Consider the following 20,822-nt stretch of genomic DNA (forward strand, 5'->3'; position numbering starts at 1 on the left):
CCTATTTTGACAGAATTAATGAAATAAGTTTTGCAAAGGTTACGTTTTGTAAAAGCTGAACTTAGAACAATATTGAGAAATATTTTTAGGTGTTATTTTATTCTGACATCATCAGTATTATTCTTAAGGTAGTCTCTCGAAAAATTGTTAATTCTCTTTTTAACTCATATCAAATTTTAAACAAGAATTAGCTACAGAGATTGTAAAAAAATAATCTCTTATTCAAAGAGAAAAAATAAGAACAAAATATTAACTACTTATGACAAGTGACACCATTTGATTTGTAAAGAATTAAATAATTAAAACTTGGAAATAAATTTGAAAATCCAAATTTAAGACCTATTAGTGTATTAATTTTTAATCTATATTTACCTAAGTTATGCTTTACATTGAGAGCTGGGAGTTATTAATAAACTTTTAGCCTACACATAAGATCCATGCCTGAGACTTGTTGAATTTATAGTTTAAAGCACAGTCAATGTAGAAGGAATACATAGAAGGAAGAAGATAATAACAGAAGGGAAAGAATTTAAGAAATAAAAAGAAAAAAGAGAAGGTGGAAAAAGGAAATGAAAGAAGAGAAAAAAAGAATGAAAAGCAAATGAGAAAAAAATAGAGCAAAGAGGATCGAGGAGAGACAAAAATATAAAAGAAAACCAGAAGGCATAAAAGAATTAGGAGAAGAGGAGAGCTCACTGAGATTTTGCAAAAGCACAGAAAGTCTCTATTGGAAGAAACCTTAAAAGCCATTGAATACAAACTATGTCTGATCAAGATGACACACCCAACAAACTATCATACACTCTTTGCCTGAAACTTCTAGTTGGCAGGAAATAAACAACTTTCTAGAGCAACATGATCAAGTATTTGTATTTGGTAGATTTTTCTGTCTGTGAAACATCTATGCTATGCATTACCTATTACTGATTTGTAACTTAAATCAGTTATCTTTTCCCCTCTCTTCATTTATAATAGTACCATAACACTTACTCCAGCAATTTAGAAATCTGACCTTTCTATTACATGGAGGACTGAGTAGGGGTGGAATAGGAAGCTTAATTGCAATTGTTTTATTCATTTGATTTTTTTTTCCTCATTTGGCCAATGGTATTTTTTAAGGAGTTGTTTTCTTCAGATAATTTCTTTTCTTTCCTTTTATAAACTGTTGGCTCTTTCAGGCATACCTCTCATTTCCTTTCTCATTTTTCCTTCTACTTCTCTTATTTGCCTTTCAAAGACTTTTATGAGTACTTCCAAGAAGCCTATGTGAGCTTGAGACCAATTCATATCACTCTTTGAGATTTCTTCTTTCATATTTTATCCTTGTCTCTGTTGGTGGTTTGGTCTTTCCTATCATCATAGTAGCTTTCTATGGTCATTTTTTCCCCTTTTCTTTTGGCATTTCCTTGAAAAAAATTATAATTGATATCTGCTCCTGGAACAGAGGGGACAGTTTTGAGCTTCCTGTACTAGTTTTGAGCCTTGATTTTGAGCACAGGACCCCTTGTATTTGCAAGGGGTAGCATTGCCTACTTTTTTTCATGAAACAGCCTCGTTTCCCAGAATTTGCCTTCTGAGCTGGGATTGGAAGCTGCCCCACTGATTTGTTTCTTTGCTGAACCAGGACAGAGTGTCATAGTTGCTGATTTGCTGTGATTAAAATTCTCTCACTGGTTTTCCCAGTCTGTTTAAACAGGGCTGAATATGCTTTTCACCTCAATGAGAATGACCTTTTTTGAAGTTTTTCCACTCTGTCTTGAGCTGGAGAGTGGTTTCATTCTATCAGATTGTTCAGAAGTTTGATTTCATGTGTTTTTTGAGGGAAACTGGGAGAGCTCAAGCAGCTTCCTGACTTTACGCTGCCATCTTGACTCTACCTTCAAAAGTGTAATTGCAACTGAGGAGTATAAATCTAAAAATCAATAAACAATAAAAGATCCAAGGCAGAATTTCATTTATGTGAATCAAAATCAAAATCAAGATAAACAGAAGCATAAGGCTGAGACAAAATTATTGAGAAGTAAAGTATAAGTGAAATGAAGTGAAATTCTCTATAATTTTTCACACTAATGATTATCAACAATGTAGATACTTCTCCCATTTATCCTATTCTCTATCTCAATCTGCCTCTCTCTCAAAACTCAAACACTCAAAAGTATTTTACTTCTCATTTTTCCCTCCCTGCAAATACCTTCCATTAGCTCCCTCTTTTCCTAATTTCTCTTATCTCCTTCACTTCCTACTTTCATGGTAAGATAGGTTTCTACAATTTAAATTGTATGCATTTTATTCCCTCTTTGAGTCAATTTTGATTAAACTAAGGTTCATATGGTCCCCTCATCATATCTCCTATTTTTCTCTGCACTGTAAAAATCTCTTTCGGCCCTCTTTTTTGTGAGACAATTTTTCCTATTCTACTTCTATTTTTTCTTCTCCCAGTGTATTTTTCTCATCCATTAATTTTATTTTTAAGATAATTATATTATTACATTCAACTCATACCTTTCTTTTTGATATATGTTCCTTGTAACTGCCCTAACAATGAAAAAGTTTTTGGGAGTTAATATATGTCATTTTCTCACATAGAAATGCAAACTGTTTAGTATTATTATTTTTTTAATGATTTTTCTTTCCTGTTCACTTTTTTTGTGCTTCTGCATATTGTATTTGAAGGTCAAATTTTCTATTTAAATATGGTATTTCTATCTTCTATTTCATTAAATATCTATTTCCTTGATGAAGGATTATATCCAGTTTTGCTGAGTAAATGATTGTTTGTTGTAATTCTAAGTCATTTGCTTGCTGAAATATCATATTCTAAGCCCTCAAATATTTTAACACAAAAGCCGTTAAAATTTATGTTATCCTCACTATGGCTCCATGATATTTAAATTGTTCCATTTTGGCTGCTTTCAGCATTTTCTCCTTGATCTAGGAGGTCTGGAATTTGGCTCTAACATTCCTGGGAATGTTAATTTTGGGATTAATTTCAGAAGGTGATCTTTGAATTCTTTTAATTTTTGTTTTAACTTCTGGTTCTAGTGAATCAGGATAGTTTTCTTTGATTATTTCTTGAAAGATGATGTCTATGCTCCTTTTTAATATCATGATTTTCAGATAATGCAATAATTCTTAAATCATTTTTCCTGGATTTATTTCCCAGATCAGTTTTTTAAGGAGATATTTCACATTTTCTTCTATGTTTTCATTCTTTTAATTGTGTTTGATTGTTTCTTGCTGTTTCATAAAGTCATTAACTTACACTTGCCCAGTTCTAACTTTAAGGCATTATTTTCTTCTGTGAGTTTTTGTACCTTGTTTTCTCTTTATACTTGTTTTCTATTTGGTCAATTCTATGTTTTCTTACAATCTTCCTTTTAGTGAATTTTTGCACATCTGTTGTTGTTGGTTTTTTTTTTTTTTTTTGGCCGAGTCTGTTTTCAAGATATTGTTTTCACCAGTATTTTTTGTAACTCCTCTTACAAGTTTTTAACATCCCCCCCCATGATTTTATTGTATCACAATTATTTCTCCTTCCTTTACCTCTCTTAAATAATTTTAAAAAATCATTTTTGAACTCTTCTATGACCCAAAACCAATTCATATTTTTTCTTGGAGAATTTAGATACTGAAATTTTGACTTTGTTGCCTTTCTCTGAGTATGGGTTTAGATCTTCCTTGTCACCCTAGTAATTTTCTGTGGTAAGGACTTTTTTTCTATTGTTTGCTCATTTTCCCAGCTTCTTTTTTGACTTATAGCTAAGAATAATTTCGAAGGTTCACATGTGTGTGAGAGTGGAGTACAGCCCAGCACAGGCCATGCTAGAACAGCCACAGTTCCAGCAATGCAGGAGCAGTCCTAGGGACCCACTGAGCAACTGCAGGTGGTTTCCAGAACTTTCAACTGGATAATAAAGGAATAAAACAACTGGGAAGAAGTAGATCATAGGGTTCTCTTGGCTATCACTGAGGTAGGACTCTATTGCTTTCTTCATATTTAGATCCATAACACATCCTTATTGGCCCTCCCAATGTGAGAAGGAGCACTAGCATACCAGAGATTTCAGTGACAGTGGAGTGTGGACCCTCCTTACAGCTTCAGGGCACAAAAGAGTGCTTGTGATTACTCACAAGCCAGGGGACAGGTTAGGAGTCTGAAATTATTTCACCTTAGCATCAAACTATTGAAACTTGCAAGAGTGTATCCTCCAATCTGGAAGCAGAACCCTATATTAGCAAGAGTTAAATGTCAGGCTGGGAAAATAATCAAATAACAGGAAAAAAAATGATTCTGAGCACAGAAAGTTACAGTGGTGAGAAGGAAGATCAAAAAAACACACTCAGAAGACAATAACAAAGTCAAAATTCCCACATTCAAAATCTCCAAGAAAAAATAGTTCTATTCCATGGAAGAGCTCAAAAGTCATTTTGAAAATCAAGTAAGACGGGTAATGGAAAAATTGGGAAGAGAAATGAGTAATACAAGAAAATCATGTAAAACAAGAAAAGTAAGCAATGTGAAACCCATTATGCATAAAATATATATTTTTTGGAGAGGTTCCTTTGCCTAGAAACATGCAACCAATGTGTATATCAAAAGCAGGACTTTAAAACTAAGTTTTCCTGATTTTGATTTCTCAACCCACTAGATTGTACTACCTAGAAACACACATGCACTCTCACACACACACAGAAAAAACATATGCCTAAAGACTAGATCAATGGGAATATATGCAACAGTGCATCAAAATTCAATTTGACAATCGAACATTGAACAAAAATTAAAGTTTCCAGTTAAATACTGATGATTACTCTTTGAGTCTATCCATTCAATTAATACTTTTTCAATCATACTTTTATTTACCCCATTCACCACAACTTGCCAATAAGAGTAAGCCTTGAGTTTGAATACAGATTAAACAAACTATAATTCCAAGATTCCTTTGACCTATTATGTAAGAATCCCATCAGTAAATGGGATGAATTTAATTTGGTATGAGTTATTTCTGAAAAAGTTGTCTAGTCTCTTTGTGTTTGATACTTTCATGTACCTATATTATTTGAACCAATGGCCTCTTCTTTTGAACATTAAATCGTTGTGGAAGCTAATAAATAATAAAATCTCTGGGATGAATTGTTAATGGAACTTAATTATTTCCCAAATAAACCTTTGGCTATCACAAAGTCCAGATAATATATTCACTCTGATTAATGTAATTAAAGGCAAAGGACAGATCAAATATGCCTATCCCAAGTTGGTTGGTATGTGCAGCTATATAGACAGAGATCAATAAGCCAGCTATGTTCATAAAATGCATAAGTCAATCTTTCTTTTGAAGTTAATGCTGCAAAAATAAAAGCTAACATAGATCACATAAATTCCAGGCCATATGTGTTGCTTCAACCTAATTGCTATTTCTACTGTTAATAATAGTGCTGACTTTCATAGTTAGACATAAAGCAATAATTATTAGTCAAATACTAAGGTGGAGGTTGCATCCATTGCAAGTTATAATAAATATTGGATAACTTTCTTCTTCAATATAAATGAAAGAGCAAAACATTTCAATTATAATAAAAGATTAGTCTACATATACACGGTGTTTTAATGTTTGATTATTCAAGTAGATAATGAAGACATTTTTGGTTCTTTTGAATGAAGAATTCTATTATATGACTTCTTAAGAATTTTTAAAAAGGCCAATATTTTAAAGTTTGTTATGGACCATTAGAAAATGGTTCTTTCAGGACAACTATAAATGTCTATACATTATGTGAAAAATATGATGGATGATCATCTGCACAAACCATAATTCTTATATAATAGAATTAAAAAAAATCTCTTCAAGGTGGTTTTCCATACTGAATCTCTTTTGAAATTATTCTAGTACAGGATACACTTTTTAAAAATTAAGTCTATTGTGATTTCTATAATGTAGCCCAACTACATTCTAGTATGAGACTGAATAGTAAGACCAGGATGATATCTAAGATTGATGCTCTTAGGAATATTGGATAAGAACACAATTCTGCTCTCAAATCCAATCTGATTGAAAGTGGTAAGTAAAAATCTAGTATGACTAAGTAACAATCTCATTTTCTTTCAATTTAAGGGTTTTGTACATAGCATTAAATATTTCTGGAAGTTCATCATATTGAATTGAGTTACACAATTTCACTGAAGAATTTTCTCCAGAAATTTGTCAGATATGATCTAGTAAGAAAAAAACCCACAAATTAAAAATAGCAATTATGTATGTTATATTAGATATTAATATATTCACATTTCTATATTAGTATCATAAATAGTACATATCAAGTACAATGTTATTTTAATCTTAGCATGTGGTTTTCATATCCTATATCAAATATGTAATTATTTTACTAAACAAATTTGAACTATCAAATTGTGATCACTGATAATCAATGCAAGAGTATTTTGTAACCCAATACATACATACATAGGTAGATCATTTTCAAGTACTTCAGTAGTTTTTTTTTTTCTTTCATGTAAACAACACTAATCCACTTTGTCTACTGCTACTGCATTTCTTAGGAAATGTCACTATTTATGTAAAAAAGTGTCACAACACTAAAATAAAGCTCAGCTTATTGGTTGATATATATGTCACCAAAGGCTAATAAAATAAAATCAAGTTGAACTTGAAATGTTTTCTATTAAGCAAACAGTTTGAATGCCATAATATGTTTTTTTAACCAATTTTGAAGACATCAGTAAAAGTTAAGGAAGATTTTCTCAAGGAACAATATGAATTATTTGAACAAAACTGAGAACATAAAAACAGACCATAATAAACTGCAACATTTTATTATAAAGTTCCCAGACATCTAAAATGTGCCTCTAGAGTATTAGTTAAACAGCAGAAGTCTAATATTTCACTATATAAATTTTTCACCAAAAAGAATCTGAAAAATGGAACAGAATACAGTGTAATTGTGATGATTAAGGATAGTATAGGTATGGAACCCAGAGTATGAAGTCAGAGTCAGTTTATCACTTGGTTCATTTTGCAGAAATTTCCCCCCTCATTTTAAATTCTTTGTTACAAGGGATGATCTGTCTAGTTCAATGAGGAGATATATTCAGAAATAAATATGATAAACAGATGGTAGCAATATAAATTGACAAAATAAAAAAATGCATACAGTTAACATTTATTTTGAATATAACATGAAGAAGTGTTTTTTATAATTAGTAAATTATTTTGTCCATTAACAAATAATTGACTAGACAATAATGGAAATCAATGGAGTTATCACCAAGAATCTGTATGCATTTAGCAAAAGATATTACTGTTTCTCAAAGTGGAATATTTTAACTTTCTTTTGTGCTGAAAATATTAACTGTGAAATTTCATGTGTAAGCAGTAAATTATCAACACTACACTGCAGAACAATTTTAGAAATAGCTAATCAAAGGCAATAAATTTCCCATTTGGGTGTGAGCTTGTGGTGGAGAGATCTAATGAGAATTTTTGATAGACACTCACTGTCCCAATTTCCTGCTTCATCAGAGCGTGTAACTGAAGTGAAGACTGATATCTTCGTCACCAGCTTCGGACCTGTCTCAGATCATGATATGGTGAGTGACACTAATTCTACATTTATTGATGTAGTTTATTTTTGAAATTTTCTTTAGATATGGGGGGAAAGAACTTAAAATATTTGGATGAATTTTCAGCAGCTTGATGAATTCATCTATTTTAAAACTTTTTGTCTCCCCAAAATTGCCAAGTTGTATAATTAGTGATTGTTCTTCACAATGACTACATTCAAGAATATTTAAATTCAATAATGTATTACAGAATATATATGTATATTGTATATGTGTATGGCATACTGAAGAATGTCAGCTACTTTATTCTTGAGACTATTATAGGGCTTATTTTCAAATTATAGTGTGGTTCTTGTTGATGGATTGCCAGAAAAGAATGTTATTAACTTTAGTTCTGGTAAAGAAGATGATGTTGATTTAAGGATAATGAGTTCTGATATTCCTAGATTACAGCCTGATATCTGATAATAATCAAAAATGAAATTCTAAAACTTCTTTGGACATAAAGAAAAAGAATATAAGTAGTGAATATTTGATAAAAGAGAGGCAGAAAGAATTACAAGCATTGATATCAAGGAGAAACCAATGCTTCAACTATGACAGAGATCATCCAGAGTAAATTCATGAATGAGAAGAAAATTAAGACATGTATGTGCTTTTTCACAACTCTATTTGTGCTAGTTATATTGTTCTTCATTACAGTAGAAGCTGCAATTATTTATTAAGCAAAGTGCATATTGTCAAAGCATGCCCAAAGGGAATGTGAGACCTCATTTGTGGGATTCTGTTGAAGAGTAAAATTGCTTTTGTATCTATGAGCATAGAACAGGTGTCTTCTCATGGGGCAAGATTTTCTTCTTCAGTCAATAATGAATCTTTGGAATAGTATTGAGGGAAAGAAAGGAAAACTCATATATTGGCAAACTAGCTTAGTTAAATCAGGCCTAGTATTTAATTGGCAACACATTGCCTTCATATCTTAAATTAGAATGTAATTTCAAAATTTTGGTTTGGCACCAAAATTCTTACAATAATGAAGACACAAATAAATCAGTTTCCCATAAAGTCCTTAGAAGCACACAATGAGATTAATTCTTAAGCAGATAACCTATATCTGTGATCTAGTTTCTAAAATGCCTATTTATTGTTACTATCTTAACATACAATGCTTCTTCTAGCCTCAATTTTATCATTGGGAGACAGATAGAAATGCAACAAAATGTTATTGTATTAATCTAATAATCACAACAATAAGTCAAATTAAATTTTTAAAAAGTTTCTATTTAAAGCAGCAAAACCAGTAATGTATATAGAAATGATTCCTAAATGATGCTAAACATCAGAAATAGTGAAGTGCATGTGCTAAGTCAGGGAAGTTTGCTCTGTTTTGTACTTGAAGGACCAGAACATGACCAAGATTCCTCCTATGACAACTGAATAATTAGCAAGGTCTGTGATCTCTTTGCCATATGTGGTGAATATATAGTAAAACACCATCTGAACAGCTAAATTATTTGATCATCTTGAAATGATATCATGAAGAATCTAGCAGACACTCATTTAGTGGTAAGCAACAAATCTTAGAGTAATGGAACTGTTCTAGAAATACAATCAAGACAATGTCACAGCCCAAATGAAACTATATTTAACTAAGAAAAAAACCATCTCCTATATCTTTTCATGAGAAGCTGATTTAAAAAAAATATCATAAAACCAAAGTAGCCTGCTTTCATTTGGGACAAAAAAAATTAGGACAGCTCCTTGAAATTATTTTAAAAGCCACTAAATGATAATCAGGCAGCTAATTCCCAGAGCCCTGGCCTCACACAGAATTGTTCAGAGAATTCAATCAAATGGAGTCATGTATTCCTTAGTGTTTAAAAGATATTATATAGAAGACCCAGATGAGAATAAAAGTTGCATATTGGAATGCTAAAATAATTACAACATTTATTTTGGAACATGAAGGATTTTACTCTATGTCTATAAAGTAAGGTTCTATTCTTCTAGGATACATTACATAGAACAGGATTTCTTGGTGAGAAATTTCATCCAGGTTATGTGGGCTGAAACTGTGAAACTTAATGTGGATTTCTTGGCATTCCTTAATTGTCTGCAGTTCTCTTGCCTACCCTTCCTGTTATCACTGCCTCTCCTCCTCAACACCCCTTTTACTGCCAGCAACCTTCTTTTGCTCTTCTAAACACAATACTCACCATTTTAAAAAACCTGCTATGTATTCTCAAATAAAGGTACTTTATACATATGCACATACATACATACATACATGAAGAAATGGGGGTTAAAATGTGAAAAAATTTGTGAAGTTATTGTCATATAAATATGAAAAGTTGTTTATATAAAGATTGAACAGAAGCCTATAATTACTTCTTTAAGTGCTGCCAAACTACATAACTTGGAACTTCAAATTTCTGAGCCATGAGTTTCCTGTTCTCTAAAATGATGACATGAAATCCATAATTTGGATAGTCTTCTTGTTACTGCATCAAGAGTTCTTGGATAAGCAGTGACCAATACTATGTAGATAACATATTTAAAACTTCTGATGGAGTTTCAAAAGTCAATTTAAGGAGTGTTGTTTATTCATAGATAATGTGAGAGACATTATCTAGAATGTCTAATTGCCACTACTATTACTAAATATTTATTTAAATGTATATGTGTGAAGCAGGATGATATAATGTATAGAAAATTAGACTTCTGATGAAGAAATTCAGAGTTTAACTTCTACCTTTTATACATACTCTCTGTAGAATGCTGAGAAAGTCATTTAACCTCCCTTTATCCCAAACAACATTTTATTTTTTCAGTTTTCTTAAACTTCACTCTCCTATATATACTTTATAATGAGGTGACACTAGACTCCTTACTGATCTCATAGAGGGCTCTCTATATCTTAACTTTTATCATTTTCACTAGTGACTACACAAACCTAAATGTTTTCCCTCATTATCATTCTTTCCCTGGCTTTCTTCAGATCTCAGCTGAAGTTCCACCATCTTTAAGAAGCCTGCCTCAGTCCTCATTAATCTTTGTTCCTTCTCTCTAAGATTCATCTCACTCATATCTAGTTCTGTACCTTAAATATATAAATACATATATATATTTATATATATATATACACACATATCTTGTTTATCCACAGTAAATGTTGTCCCCTAAATTGGATTATGAACTCCCTAAGGGGAAGGGCTGTTTTCCCTTTCTTTGTATATCCACTCCTTTGACCAAGAGAGTGGAACATAGAGTAGACTAACTTACAGAGATGTTTTTTAACTATATTGGTAAATAAAGTTTCTAGAGATCCCCACACTGTTAAAATTACAAATAGTTTTTAAAATACAGCAGGAGAATTCAATCTATTATATATCCTGGGAGTGTTTATTTTCTCAAGTCTTATTTGTTTGTATATATATATATATACATACACATTGGTTTGTACTGAGTTATATTTACTCTTTCTCTTTGACATCTTTCAAATGTGATTGGAAACTATTTTATTTCTAGCTTTCATAATTTTAGGTGATTTGTGCACAGTATTCATACCTATTTCTCTTCTGACTCTGAAGTCCAAGACTTTTACCTTTACATAATTGTTTTTATGTCACAGTGATGGGATACCCATTTCTTTGCCCTCTCTGGATAATATAGGCTGAAAATCTATAAGGAAGCACTTTAAAAATAGTCAAAGTCAGGTATTGCTTTGTTTTGTATCTAGAAAAAAAAGAAAAGGAAAACTAATTTGTAGATTTCTTTGTTTGGCTTTCTAATGAGGAAAAAGGCAATTTACTGATAGTAAGATGGCATTTCTTGGGTTGTCTACATTTCATACTGGGAAATTCTAATATTGTGTTCATGAAGAACATTTAATGGCAAGAACTTTAGTTATGAATTCTGTATCACAATAGCAAGTACTGTAAGGAGATATTAACCTTTTAAATTTCAAGAGCTGGTAAGTCCTCTTGATTGTTTGAAGATTAATAGATGTTTGGTTCTAGCTACTGTCAAGTAAAATGCCATGTTTGTTCAAATAAGTATATTACAAAATAGCCTCATATGGTTGAGAATAATAATGAACTTCTCACATTCCTTTTATTACATATACTCTCAGATATTTCACATATCTTTTGTTTACTAAAAAATAAACTGGTGGATAGAAGTTTTCCTTTCATTTCTCAATCCTCTACATTTCCCCCCCTTCCCCAAATATAGGTGCTGCTTAGCTGGAGAATAGTATGCATTTTCTGACTGAGAGTGAGAAGTAATAAAAGTAAAGCTGTAGCAAAGATATTTAGGCTTGGTATAGTGCAATGGCATTCCATATGTCTGCAATGATTTGATTGTTAGTCTATCAAAGGAATGGATACAATAAAAATCTGAAGTTTCCTTCTAAATTTATAATTCCACATTTAGCCCTTATTCTTGTTTTAACATCTATTTCTTCAAAAGAATGACTGAGAGAGAGTCAATGCCACTAAATGTCTAGTATGTTAGATTTTGATTCAGGCTTAAATTCTGCAACTTTAGCTGTATGACTTTAAATACCCTACTTAATCTCTTAAATCTCAGTTTCTTCTTCTGAAAAATGGGTAAATCAAAGAATAAAAGACATATTTCACATATTTTTTCAAAGGTCAAATGAAATTACTTATCTATTGTTTTAATATAACTTAAAATCCTATATGTGATAAAAAATTTTTTATTATTATATTCCTAATTTGCATTTCCTCTTTTTTTGTTGTTCCTCTTACATATTATTCAAACTTCTCTCTTTCTCTTGTAGAGAACTGAACATCATCTCTAAATTAATATATAAAAATAGAAATATTGCAGTGCTAAGATATTAGTTACTATATTTTTGTTTTAACTAACAATTTCTCACTTTTCCCCCAAAATGAATTACTTCTGATACCAGTATGCACAACCAAATCTGCCAGTTAGAATCATAATGATATCAATTATGTTCAACTACCAAAACAGCAAAATTAAAATGAACTTTCTCTGAAAGACTATAATGAAAACTGTTAATTTTTCAGTTTTAATGCTATTTCTAAAAATCTTTAGTTATTTTGCAGTACAAAACATAATCCATCAAACTTAAAAATTATTTTTCAAATTTGTTTAGGAATATACAATAGATGTATTTTTCCGTCAAAGCTGGAAGGATGAGAGACTCAAATTTAAAGGGCCTATGACTGTGCTTAGGTTAAATAACCTAATGGCAAGCAAAATTTGGACTCCTGATACTTTCTTTCACAATGGGAAGAAATCTGTTGCCCACAACATGACCATGCCAAATAAGTTGCTTCGCATTACCGAGGATGGCACCCTGTTATATACCATGAGGTAAGAGCCACCACTGTCCATTAACCATTGATTATATTTCTCCCCATCTCTATTTACCATTGAAACCAACATGTTACAATTAAAAATGTTTTCTATCCTTTGGGTTTTCTCTTTGCCTCAGTATATTTTAGATTTTTGTAATTTCATAAAGGTATGGATTCAGAATTGGTTTATAAGTAAACCTAGAATGAAAATGTTACCTGTAAAAAAGGGGGACCAAAGCAAAAGTAAAAAGGAAATCTAAAGAATAACTTAAATGAAATAGATAACAAGAAGAAATGTAGGACAGTTCAAAGACTTATTTATTGGTTGTTAAAAATGAAGTCTACTTTAACATTTCAAATCCATTTCAGGTATCTCTGAAGACTGTAAATGGATGTAATATATGAGCAGAAAATTCATTACCTCCCTTAATAGGAAACAGATAATTCATATAATCTGTATAGGTTTTTTAAGGGAAAATAAGCCAGTTGGAAATTTTAAATCATAGAGAACTATATTACTTTTGAGAAAGAAATTGTTTCCATTTGCTGATAGTTTGTAAAATGATTTTCTATTTGTGAATTAGTCCCAAACATGGCAAGTAGAGTCATGTAATTTCTCCCTTGGTATAAAAAGGTAATGAAAGCAAATTCTGCACTCATTTGGCATGCTTTTCCATGGAGGTAGAATTATATTTTGCCTTTAGAGTACTGCCAATCCCGGATTTTCATTCACTGACATTCAAAAAATTTGAAAAGCTGCTTTTGATATTGGTCCCAGCTGGCTTGAATTGGTGTGAGTGTATGGGTTCCAATGTTAAAAAACACACAAGGGAAAGAAAGAAATAAGGGAATAATTGGCCATGTGTGGGGAGATTTTGCCAAATATTCTAGGCATGATCTGTTTATGTTCAAAATGCTGGCCTTAAAGCTTTGTGATTGGTTAACCAAATCCAAAGCTAATCTTTTCACTGATCAGCTGTCACTTTGCTGGTTGGGGATTTTTATATCTTTACTATTTTTTTTAAGATTAGTCACTATGAATATATGCAATGTTTCTCATTGTAAAAAATAGCCATGGTCCTTCCATTAGCTAAATTTCTGTCTTTTGCTAATGAATGGCATTTGATTGTTCCAGGACACTATGCATCCTATTGCCATTATAATGTCTTTGGGAGTTTAAAGTAATCTTGAAAACTTAGGAAAAAAAAAAAAAGAAAACTTAGTAACTTCCTTCTTTGGTAGTAAAATAACTTGCTCTTTAACTGAGGTTATGATAACCTCATGGCATTAAACATTCACAATTATTCCCTTCAAATATGTTAATAATCTGTGTCCTTTAAATATGAATGAATAAAACAACTTTTGCAAATAAATATAATTTCACTTAGTAGATTATAAAAAGCCTGAGCATAAATCAAAACATATTGCAGGAAATTTCTTAGGTCATATATTATCTTTTGTTGTTCTAATGAAAACTAAGTTCTAAAAATTGCTTGATACCATCCTTCCACACAAAGATAAAGGATTGAAAGAATAGTCTAGCTTTTGTTTACCTGTTTGTTTTTCTCTGAATTAAGCAATTAACAGACAGATGCAAAGGCTGGCTTCTCTCATTTGTTGAGGTGTCATGATCAGAGCTTCATTCCTTCATACTTCCAATAAACTACAGTATATATTCTTGTTTTTTTTTAATTGATGCATATGTATGTGATTGAGATAGTGGGAATGTTTGAGTGCAGAGGTGGGGCAAAAATGTTATGCCTAATTATTAAAGGTATTGAAAGATATCTCTAAGAAAATTAAAAGAACTTTATTTAATTCTCTTTTCTGCTGCCAACCTACTTGTCTCCCAGTACATGCAACCTGCTACTTGTCTTTTTGAATCAATCAGTGAGAATGGTATCCAAATCTATGTGTAACTATAGACAATGAGGAATTTGAGGTTTTCTTATACAGGAATGTCTGTGGAATTTTTTGTTGTTGTTATATGCATATATGTGTGCATATGTGTGTAGAGGGGAAGTTGGGAGAGGTCTACATCTTTCTGTCTATCTATCTATCCATCTATTTATCTATCTATATCACAGGGTATCATGTTGTGGGAAGAGGTACAAAGATGTCAGTTTAAACTACATATTGTCATATACTAGTTACATGAAATTAAGCAACCTTTCAGTTCTATAAAAATAGATAATGATTTTCATTTGTAAAAGGAGTTTTTACATAAAAGACTCATTTCCACAATAAAATTGTAAATCTAGTGTTTATATATATGTGTGTGCATGTGCATTTATGTATATATATACATTCCAAAACATACACACATATATTTGTGTGTATATATATATATATATCTTCAAAAATATGTTTTTAAATGATATATGCTTATCAATATATCAATCTAATCACACTTCATTGCCTCATCACAGAATGCAGAATGGGAGTACATCTAGGTTTTCTGAACTTATACTAGGTGACATGCAATCTCTAGTCATTTCTTCAATCCTTTGTTCAAATTCCATCTTCCACAGGAGACCTTTCCTAGTTCCTCCAAATATCAGTGCTTTCCCCTTTCTTGTTATCTTCCATTATCCATTTTATCCATTGATATTCAAAGGACACAGATTATTTAATACATTTTAAAAGAATAACTGTAAAAATTATTAAAAAATCATGCTTAATACCATGATATTATCATAACTGCAGTTAAAATAGTAAATTATTACACTACCAATGATGTAGTCACTAAATTTTCAAGATTACTTTCAAACTTCCAAAAATATTATAATGGTAATAGTATGCCTGGTGTCCTGCAGCAATCAGATATCATCCATTAATTAAAAGAGAGGGGGAGAAAGAGAGGGAGAGAGAGAGAGAATGGAAGATAACCTCTCTGTTTGTCTTTGTCTCTCTCTGTCTCTCAATATGTAGATGAATAGAGATAGTTAAATAGATACAGGAATATATATATATATATATATATATATATATCCAGCCCTTTAGGATTATGGTCAATTAGATTGTGAAATAGAATACCAGCCCTGGATTGAGGAAAACCTAAGTTCAAATTTGATTTCAAACACTTACTCTCAGTGTGACCCTGGGAAAATCATTTAATCCTATTTACCTTAGTATTTTTCATCTGTAAAATGGGCTGATAAAAGGAAATGACAAACTACTTCAGTGTCTCTGTTAAAAAAATTCAAAATAGTGTCAAAAAGAGTTAGAAATGACTGAACAACAACATCCCCTGTTATATGGATTAAGTGATTTGCTATGGCTGGAAATAATATATATATAATATTATCTGCATACATATGCAAATATATGCAGTGTTATCATATAATACATGATATCATAATATGTCATGTTACATTATATTATATAATATATGATATAATAGTAAAGCATAATGAAATAGGACATTATACATACTCAGTTATTCATATGCTATCATTTCTATTAGAATATAAATTCCTTGAGCATAGAGATTGTTTTTGGCCTATTTTTATGTCCCCAAAACTTATCATAATGCCCTGGACATAGTCAATGAGTAAAAAATATATATTGACTAGCTAACTGATCATGAAGACAGAAAGACTTAAGTACTGGCCCGGTGATGGGATGCACACTTGTCTACTCTGGGTAGATCTAGCAAAGAAGCTAATTTTTAGAATTCTGGTCACTAAATTATGATGTTTTGATTTTTTTCAGCTATAGCAAATCATAAATTTCATTTAACAGAGAATAGAGGTATTGAGATATTCTTTAGGAAAGGGAATGCCTGCACCAAAGAAAACATTGGTACTTAGTATTGCAAATGGACAATACACTGTTTTTGTTGTTTTTGTTGTTTGTTTGTTTTTTTGGACATTTACTCACATTTGGATTTTGTGTGTACTGAAACTATCTATTTACTGATATTGGGGAGAAGGGGGCTAGTGATGGAGAATCTGATCTGCAGTGCTTTTTCCTCTCATTTCTCAACTGACTAGATTGACTGTACGAGCTGAATGCCCAATGCACCTTGAAGACTTTCCAATGGATGCTCATGCATGCCCATTGAAATTTGGAAGCTGTGAGTTACCTTAATTTTAACTACCTATGTTTTATTAAAACTCTAAGACTCAAATCATATATGTCTGACAGTGAATACAATGATAAAACAGTTTTAAGACCTTCAATATGTGATACTCTATCTATATCAATGATTTATCTATGTTGTTTTGAAAGAGGAAGACATGAGTTAACCAATGGAATAGAAAATGGAATTAATAAGTTGATTAGAAATTTCACTTTACTGGAATATTCAGATATTAAAAAGGAGATGATAGTGAGAAAAATATTTTTTTTTAATTTCAGATTTACCAAAACACCATTTACTCCCAAACTCATATTGATATGATGTTTTATTATTTACTAATAACAAAAAGTTATGTGTAAACATCAATTTGACTTGGTAATATGTAAAAAAGTTCCGATTAAAGGATGACTTAAACCTACAGGGATGATATTTTTTAAGGGAGAGGGAGATTATATTAACTTTGTCCATGAGAAAGTTATGAATCCACTTGCATATACAAAAGAATTTATTTCACTATAAATTTTGAATGATAATCCATATTTAACCAGAGTGCATTATCTTTTGAAGTTCTCTTAGGAATTAACCAAAATCTTATTGCATCTATCATTTCAAAATATAAAATAAGCAAATACATTCATTGTCTCAGAGCTATTGCAAGGAAGTATCACTTCCCAGAGATGTGTACTCTCTTCTCTTCCCATTTTTCCTTCTGAGTTTAGGTTTTTAATATATGATGAGCATATGTGTCTATATGAAAAGTAGATCATGATATCTTTGTCCCTATCTTGTCTATTGGAGGATAAAATGAATGTGGGCACAGTCAATTCTTTAACCATCTTTCATGCTCTCTTACTCTGTAAGTTGGTTTTCCTCAGTAGCTATTATATATGATTCATGGGATGAGGAGGGAAATAAGTAGTATAGGAAGATATCAATACAAAATATGATACAGACTCTCTCTTGGATTCTTTGAACTATCATATTGTAAAAAAGATTTCATGAAGGCATTATCACCATTTTCTAGACAAGACTGCACTCAAATTCACTTACATCAGCCTCAGTTCCTTACAAAACAGTTTAAAGTCAAAACTATGAAATACTATAACCTGCCACTTAATGATCCTCAGGTCAAAATAAAATGTTATTATAGCTCAGTCCTAGAAATGCATATTTCTTGATCCAGTCCAGAAATCTTTGTCTACTGTGAAGCCTCTCAGTCATACCACACGCTGGAGTTTTGTATTGCAATGTTCAAAAAAAAAAAACATAAATCTATTTTGTGGGGGTTAGGGGAACACTCTTTATCATTTGAAATATTTTTCTTAAAAAATTTCTCATTGGCAGAGAAGAGGGGAAATTCTATGTATGTCAGCTTATACCTAGAATAAAGTGTTGACTGCCACATTGTTAGCTGATGAACAACACACATTGCAAATAAGATTGTTGAATATCATCTAGCCATTAAGTCACATGCATATGTACTAGTGTCTTTCCTCAATCACTAAGGTCAATAACTCAAGTTGTCATATATACTTTGAGGATTTTATAGGGAAAAAAGCTGGAGATGCATTAGAATTGGAAGGTGCTTTAAAGAGTTTGAATGAGAACTCTTCCTCATTTTATATTGAGGAAAACTGAGATTTAGAGAGATAATACAACTTGTCCACATCAAAAACAACAACAACAAAAAATGGTGATTAGAAACTGTCTTTTGCTTTTAGCACAGAAAATTTCTGATTATAGTATGCTATTATATACTATACACACAGACACACACACACACACACACACACACATATATGTATATGATGAGAAATGTGCATACTCTCAAAAAGTCAAATGCTTGAAATAACCCCTACAAAAAATAAACAAAATACCTAAGGAAAGGTAATGGCAACTCCTTCTTCTGGATTATATTTTGTATATAGCAGAACAAATGTTTACTCTAGATAAGTGTTCATTTTACTTAGATTCCTGGTTGTCCATTCTTCAGTCCCAAACATATGAGCTGTAGAGCAAAGGAGGCTGTAAAAAATTTAGGCTGCAAACATTATTATAAACAGTACTGCTCAAAATGATTGACAGGAATACCATGCTGCAGTGAATGATGCAATGAAATCATAGTCAAAAGTCCTGACTTTGGACAGGCACATTCACCTTATCATCATATATCTTCATTGAAAGTTTAGACTACATGATTTCTAACTGCTCTTTAAGGTCCAGTATTCTATTATTAATCTACTGGTTTTTCAGATGCCTTGGTGGCCATTTTTTCAGTAACCTAGGAAAAAAGCCTTGCTATTATTTCATGTTTTAGAATTTAGAATGGTCCAAGAGCAAAGAAATTTACTGGATTTTCTTGTTAGGCATAGTTAGGCTATGGCTGCTCAACTGTAATGGATAATGACAGAGCAAATCAACCACTCTTGGACCCACTCACTAGCTTTCAGACTGTCCAGAGGACACTTTTGTGGCCTGTTTTGTGTGTACTAGTTCTGGTTTAAATGGAATGGAGAATTAAATGGAGAGTGGAGAATTCTGGTTAAAATGAAAAGGAGAAGATTTCTTATTAAGACAGTGCCCTGGACATAAAGTGGACTTAATTCAAATCATTCAAGTGAAAACATTTCTTAACCTACTTCCAATAGGAAGCATCTGACCAAAATGTTAGATTGAGTGGAATGTGGATACAATTTACTTGAATACTAGGTAAAATCTGGAATAACAAAAACCACATGTTGACATGCAAAAAAATAAGAAAGTGGGTATTTTCTTTAGCACAATTAATGAAGATATGATTGCCATTGCTAATTTAAGTTTTCTTCTTGTTAAAAGAACAAAAAAGATCAGGTGCATGTGTATCAGGCAAGGAAGAGAATGGGGTGAGGTTTGAACAGTCCTCATAAAATTGCAAGTTTATTTCTCCTTCAGTGAAAAATTGTAGTTGGGTAGGATGAGTGGTGAATTCATTTTAGAATTTTTAGCTTTATTTGGCAAAATTTTGCGCCATAATTAGATGTTTGAAACTTTTCCCCTCATCTGGTTTTCTGGTTGGTTGATTGATTGAATCTCTAAAACATGAATGCTTTTCCACAATAAATCTTTGACTTGGTTTTTCTTTCCAAACAGTTTCAGGAAAACAGGCTTCATCATTTCTTTGTGTAATCCATACTATTTTTTATAACCCAGGGACTAATGAAGACAAAAGATGTAGTCACTTCCTATCTTTGATATTATCTGTGTGATTTTACTCAAGTCACTTAACTTGTTTGTACCTGATTCTTTTCATATGTAAAATGAAAGAATTTGCCAGATATTGCTTTCATTTCTAGAGCTCTGATCCTCGCAACTCTATAACCTTTCCTGTTTTAATTTAAGCCTTAGTTCCTCTTTTCTGGTACATTTAGTACATTGATAACTTAGATATCTAATTACTATTTTCCTTATACATATTCTTCTACTTAATTTATTCCTTCCTTGATTTTCTTTTCCTAGATTGAATAATATCAGTTCATTTAGCTTTTTTTCTGTAGCACCAACATTTCAAGATCAGAAATGAGAATGCATTGCAAAATAATGAATACTAGATATGGAATCAGATGAACTGATTCATATCCTAGTTCAATTCCTTGTTAACTATATGCTATTAGCCAAGTGAGTGGGCCTCACACAATTCACCTATAGGATAAGTTTTATACCAGATTACTTTTAAATTCCTTTTGACCTCTTAATATTTGGTCACATAATTCCTTGAAATTAGTTCAAAGAAAAGAACATAGCTTGCACATGCTGTGATACCTGTAGGAATGTA

The 20,822-nt window shown here is 31.5% G+C and overlaps 1 protein-coding gene across 3 annotated transcripts in view; it reads left to right on the forward strand.

Moving 5' to 3' along the window:
- GABRA1 (gamma-aminobutyric acid type A receptor subunit alpha1) overlaps positions 1-20,822 on the forward strand; it is a 57,483-nt gene that overhangs the window by 11,069 nt on the left and 25,592 nt on the right. For all 3 annotated transcript variants that reach the window (XM_031953633.1, XM_031953634.1, XM_031953635.1), the window contains exons 4-6: positions 7,536-7,603; positions 12,723-12,943; positions 16,923-17,005. In XM_031953633.1, coding sequence (XP_031809493.1) covers positions 7,536-7,603; positions 12,723-12,943; positions 16,923-17,005 — 372 coding nt within the window. The remainder of the gene's footprint in view (positions 1-7,535; positions 7,604-12,722; positions 12,944-16,922; positions 17,006-20,822) is intronic.

Source organism: Sarcophilus harrisii, chromosome 2 (genome assembly GCF_902635505.1).
Source record: "Sarcophilus harrisii chromosome 2, mSarHar1.11, whole genome shotgun sequence".
Lineage (NCBI taxonomy): Eukaryota > Metazoa > Chordata > Mammalia > Dasyuromorphia > Dasyuridae > Sarcophilus > Sarcophilus harrisii.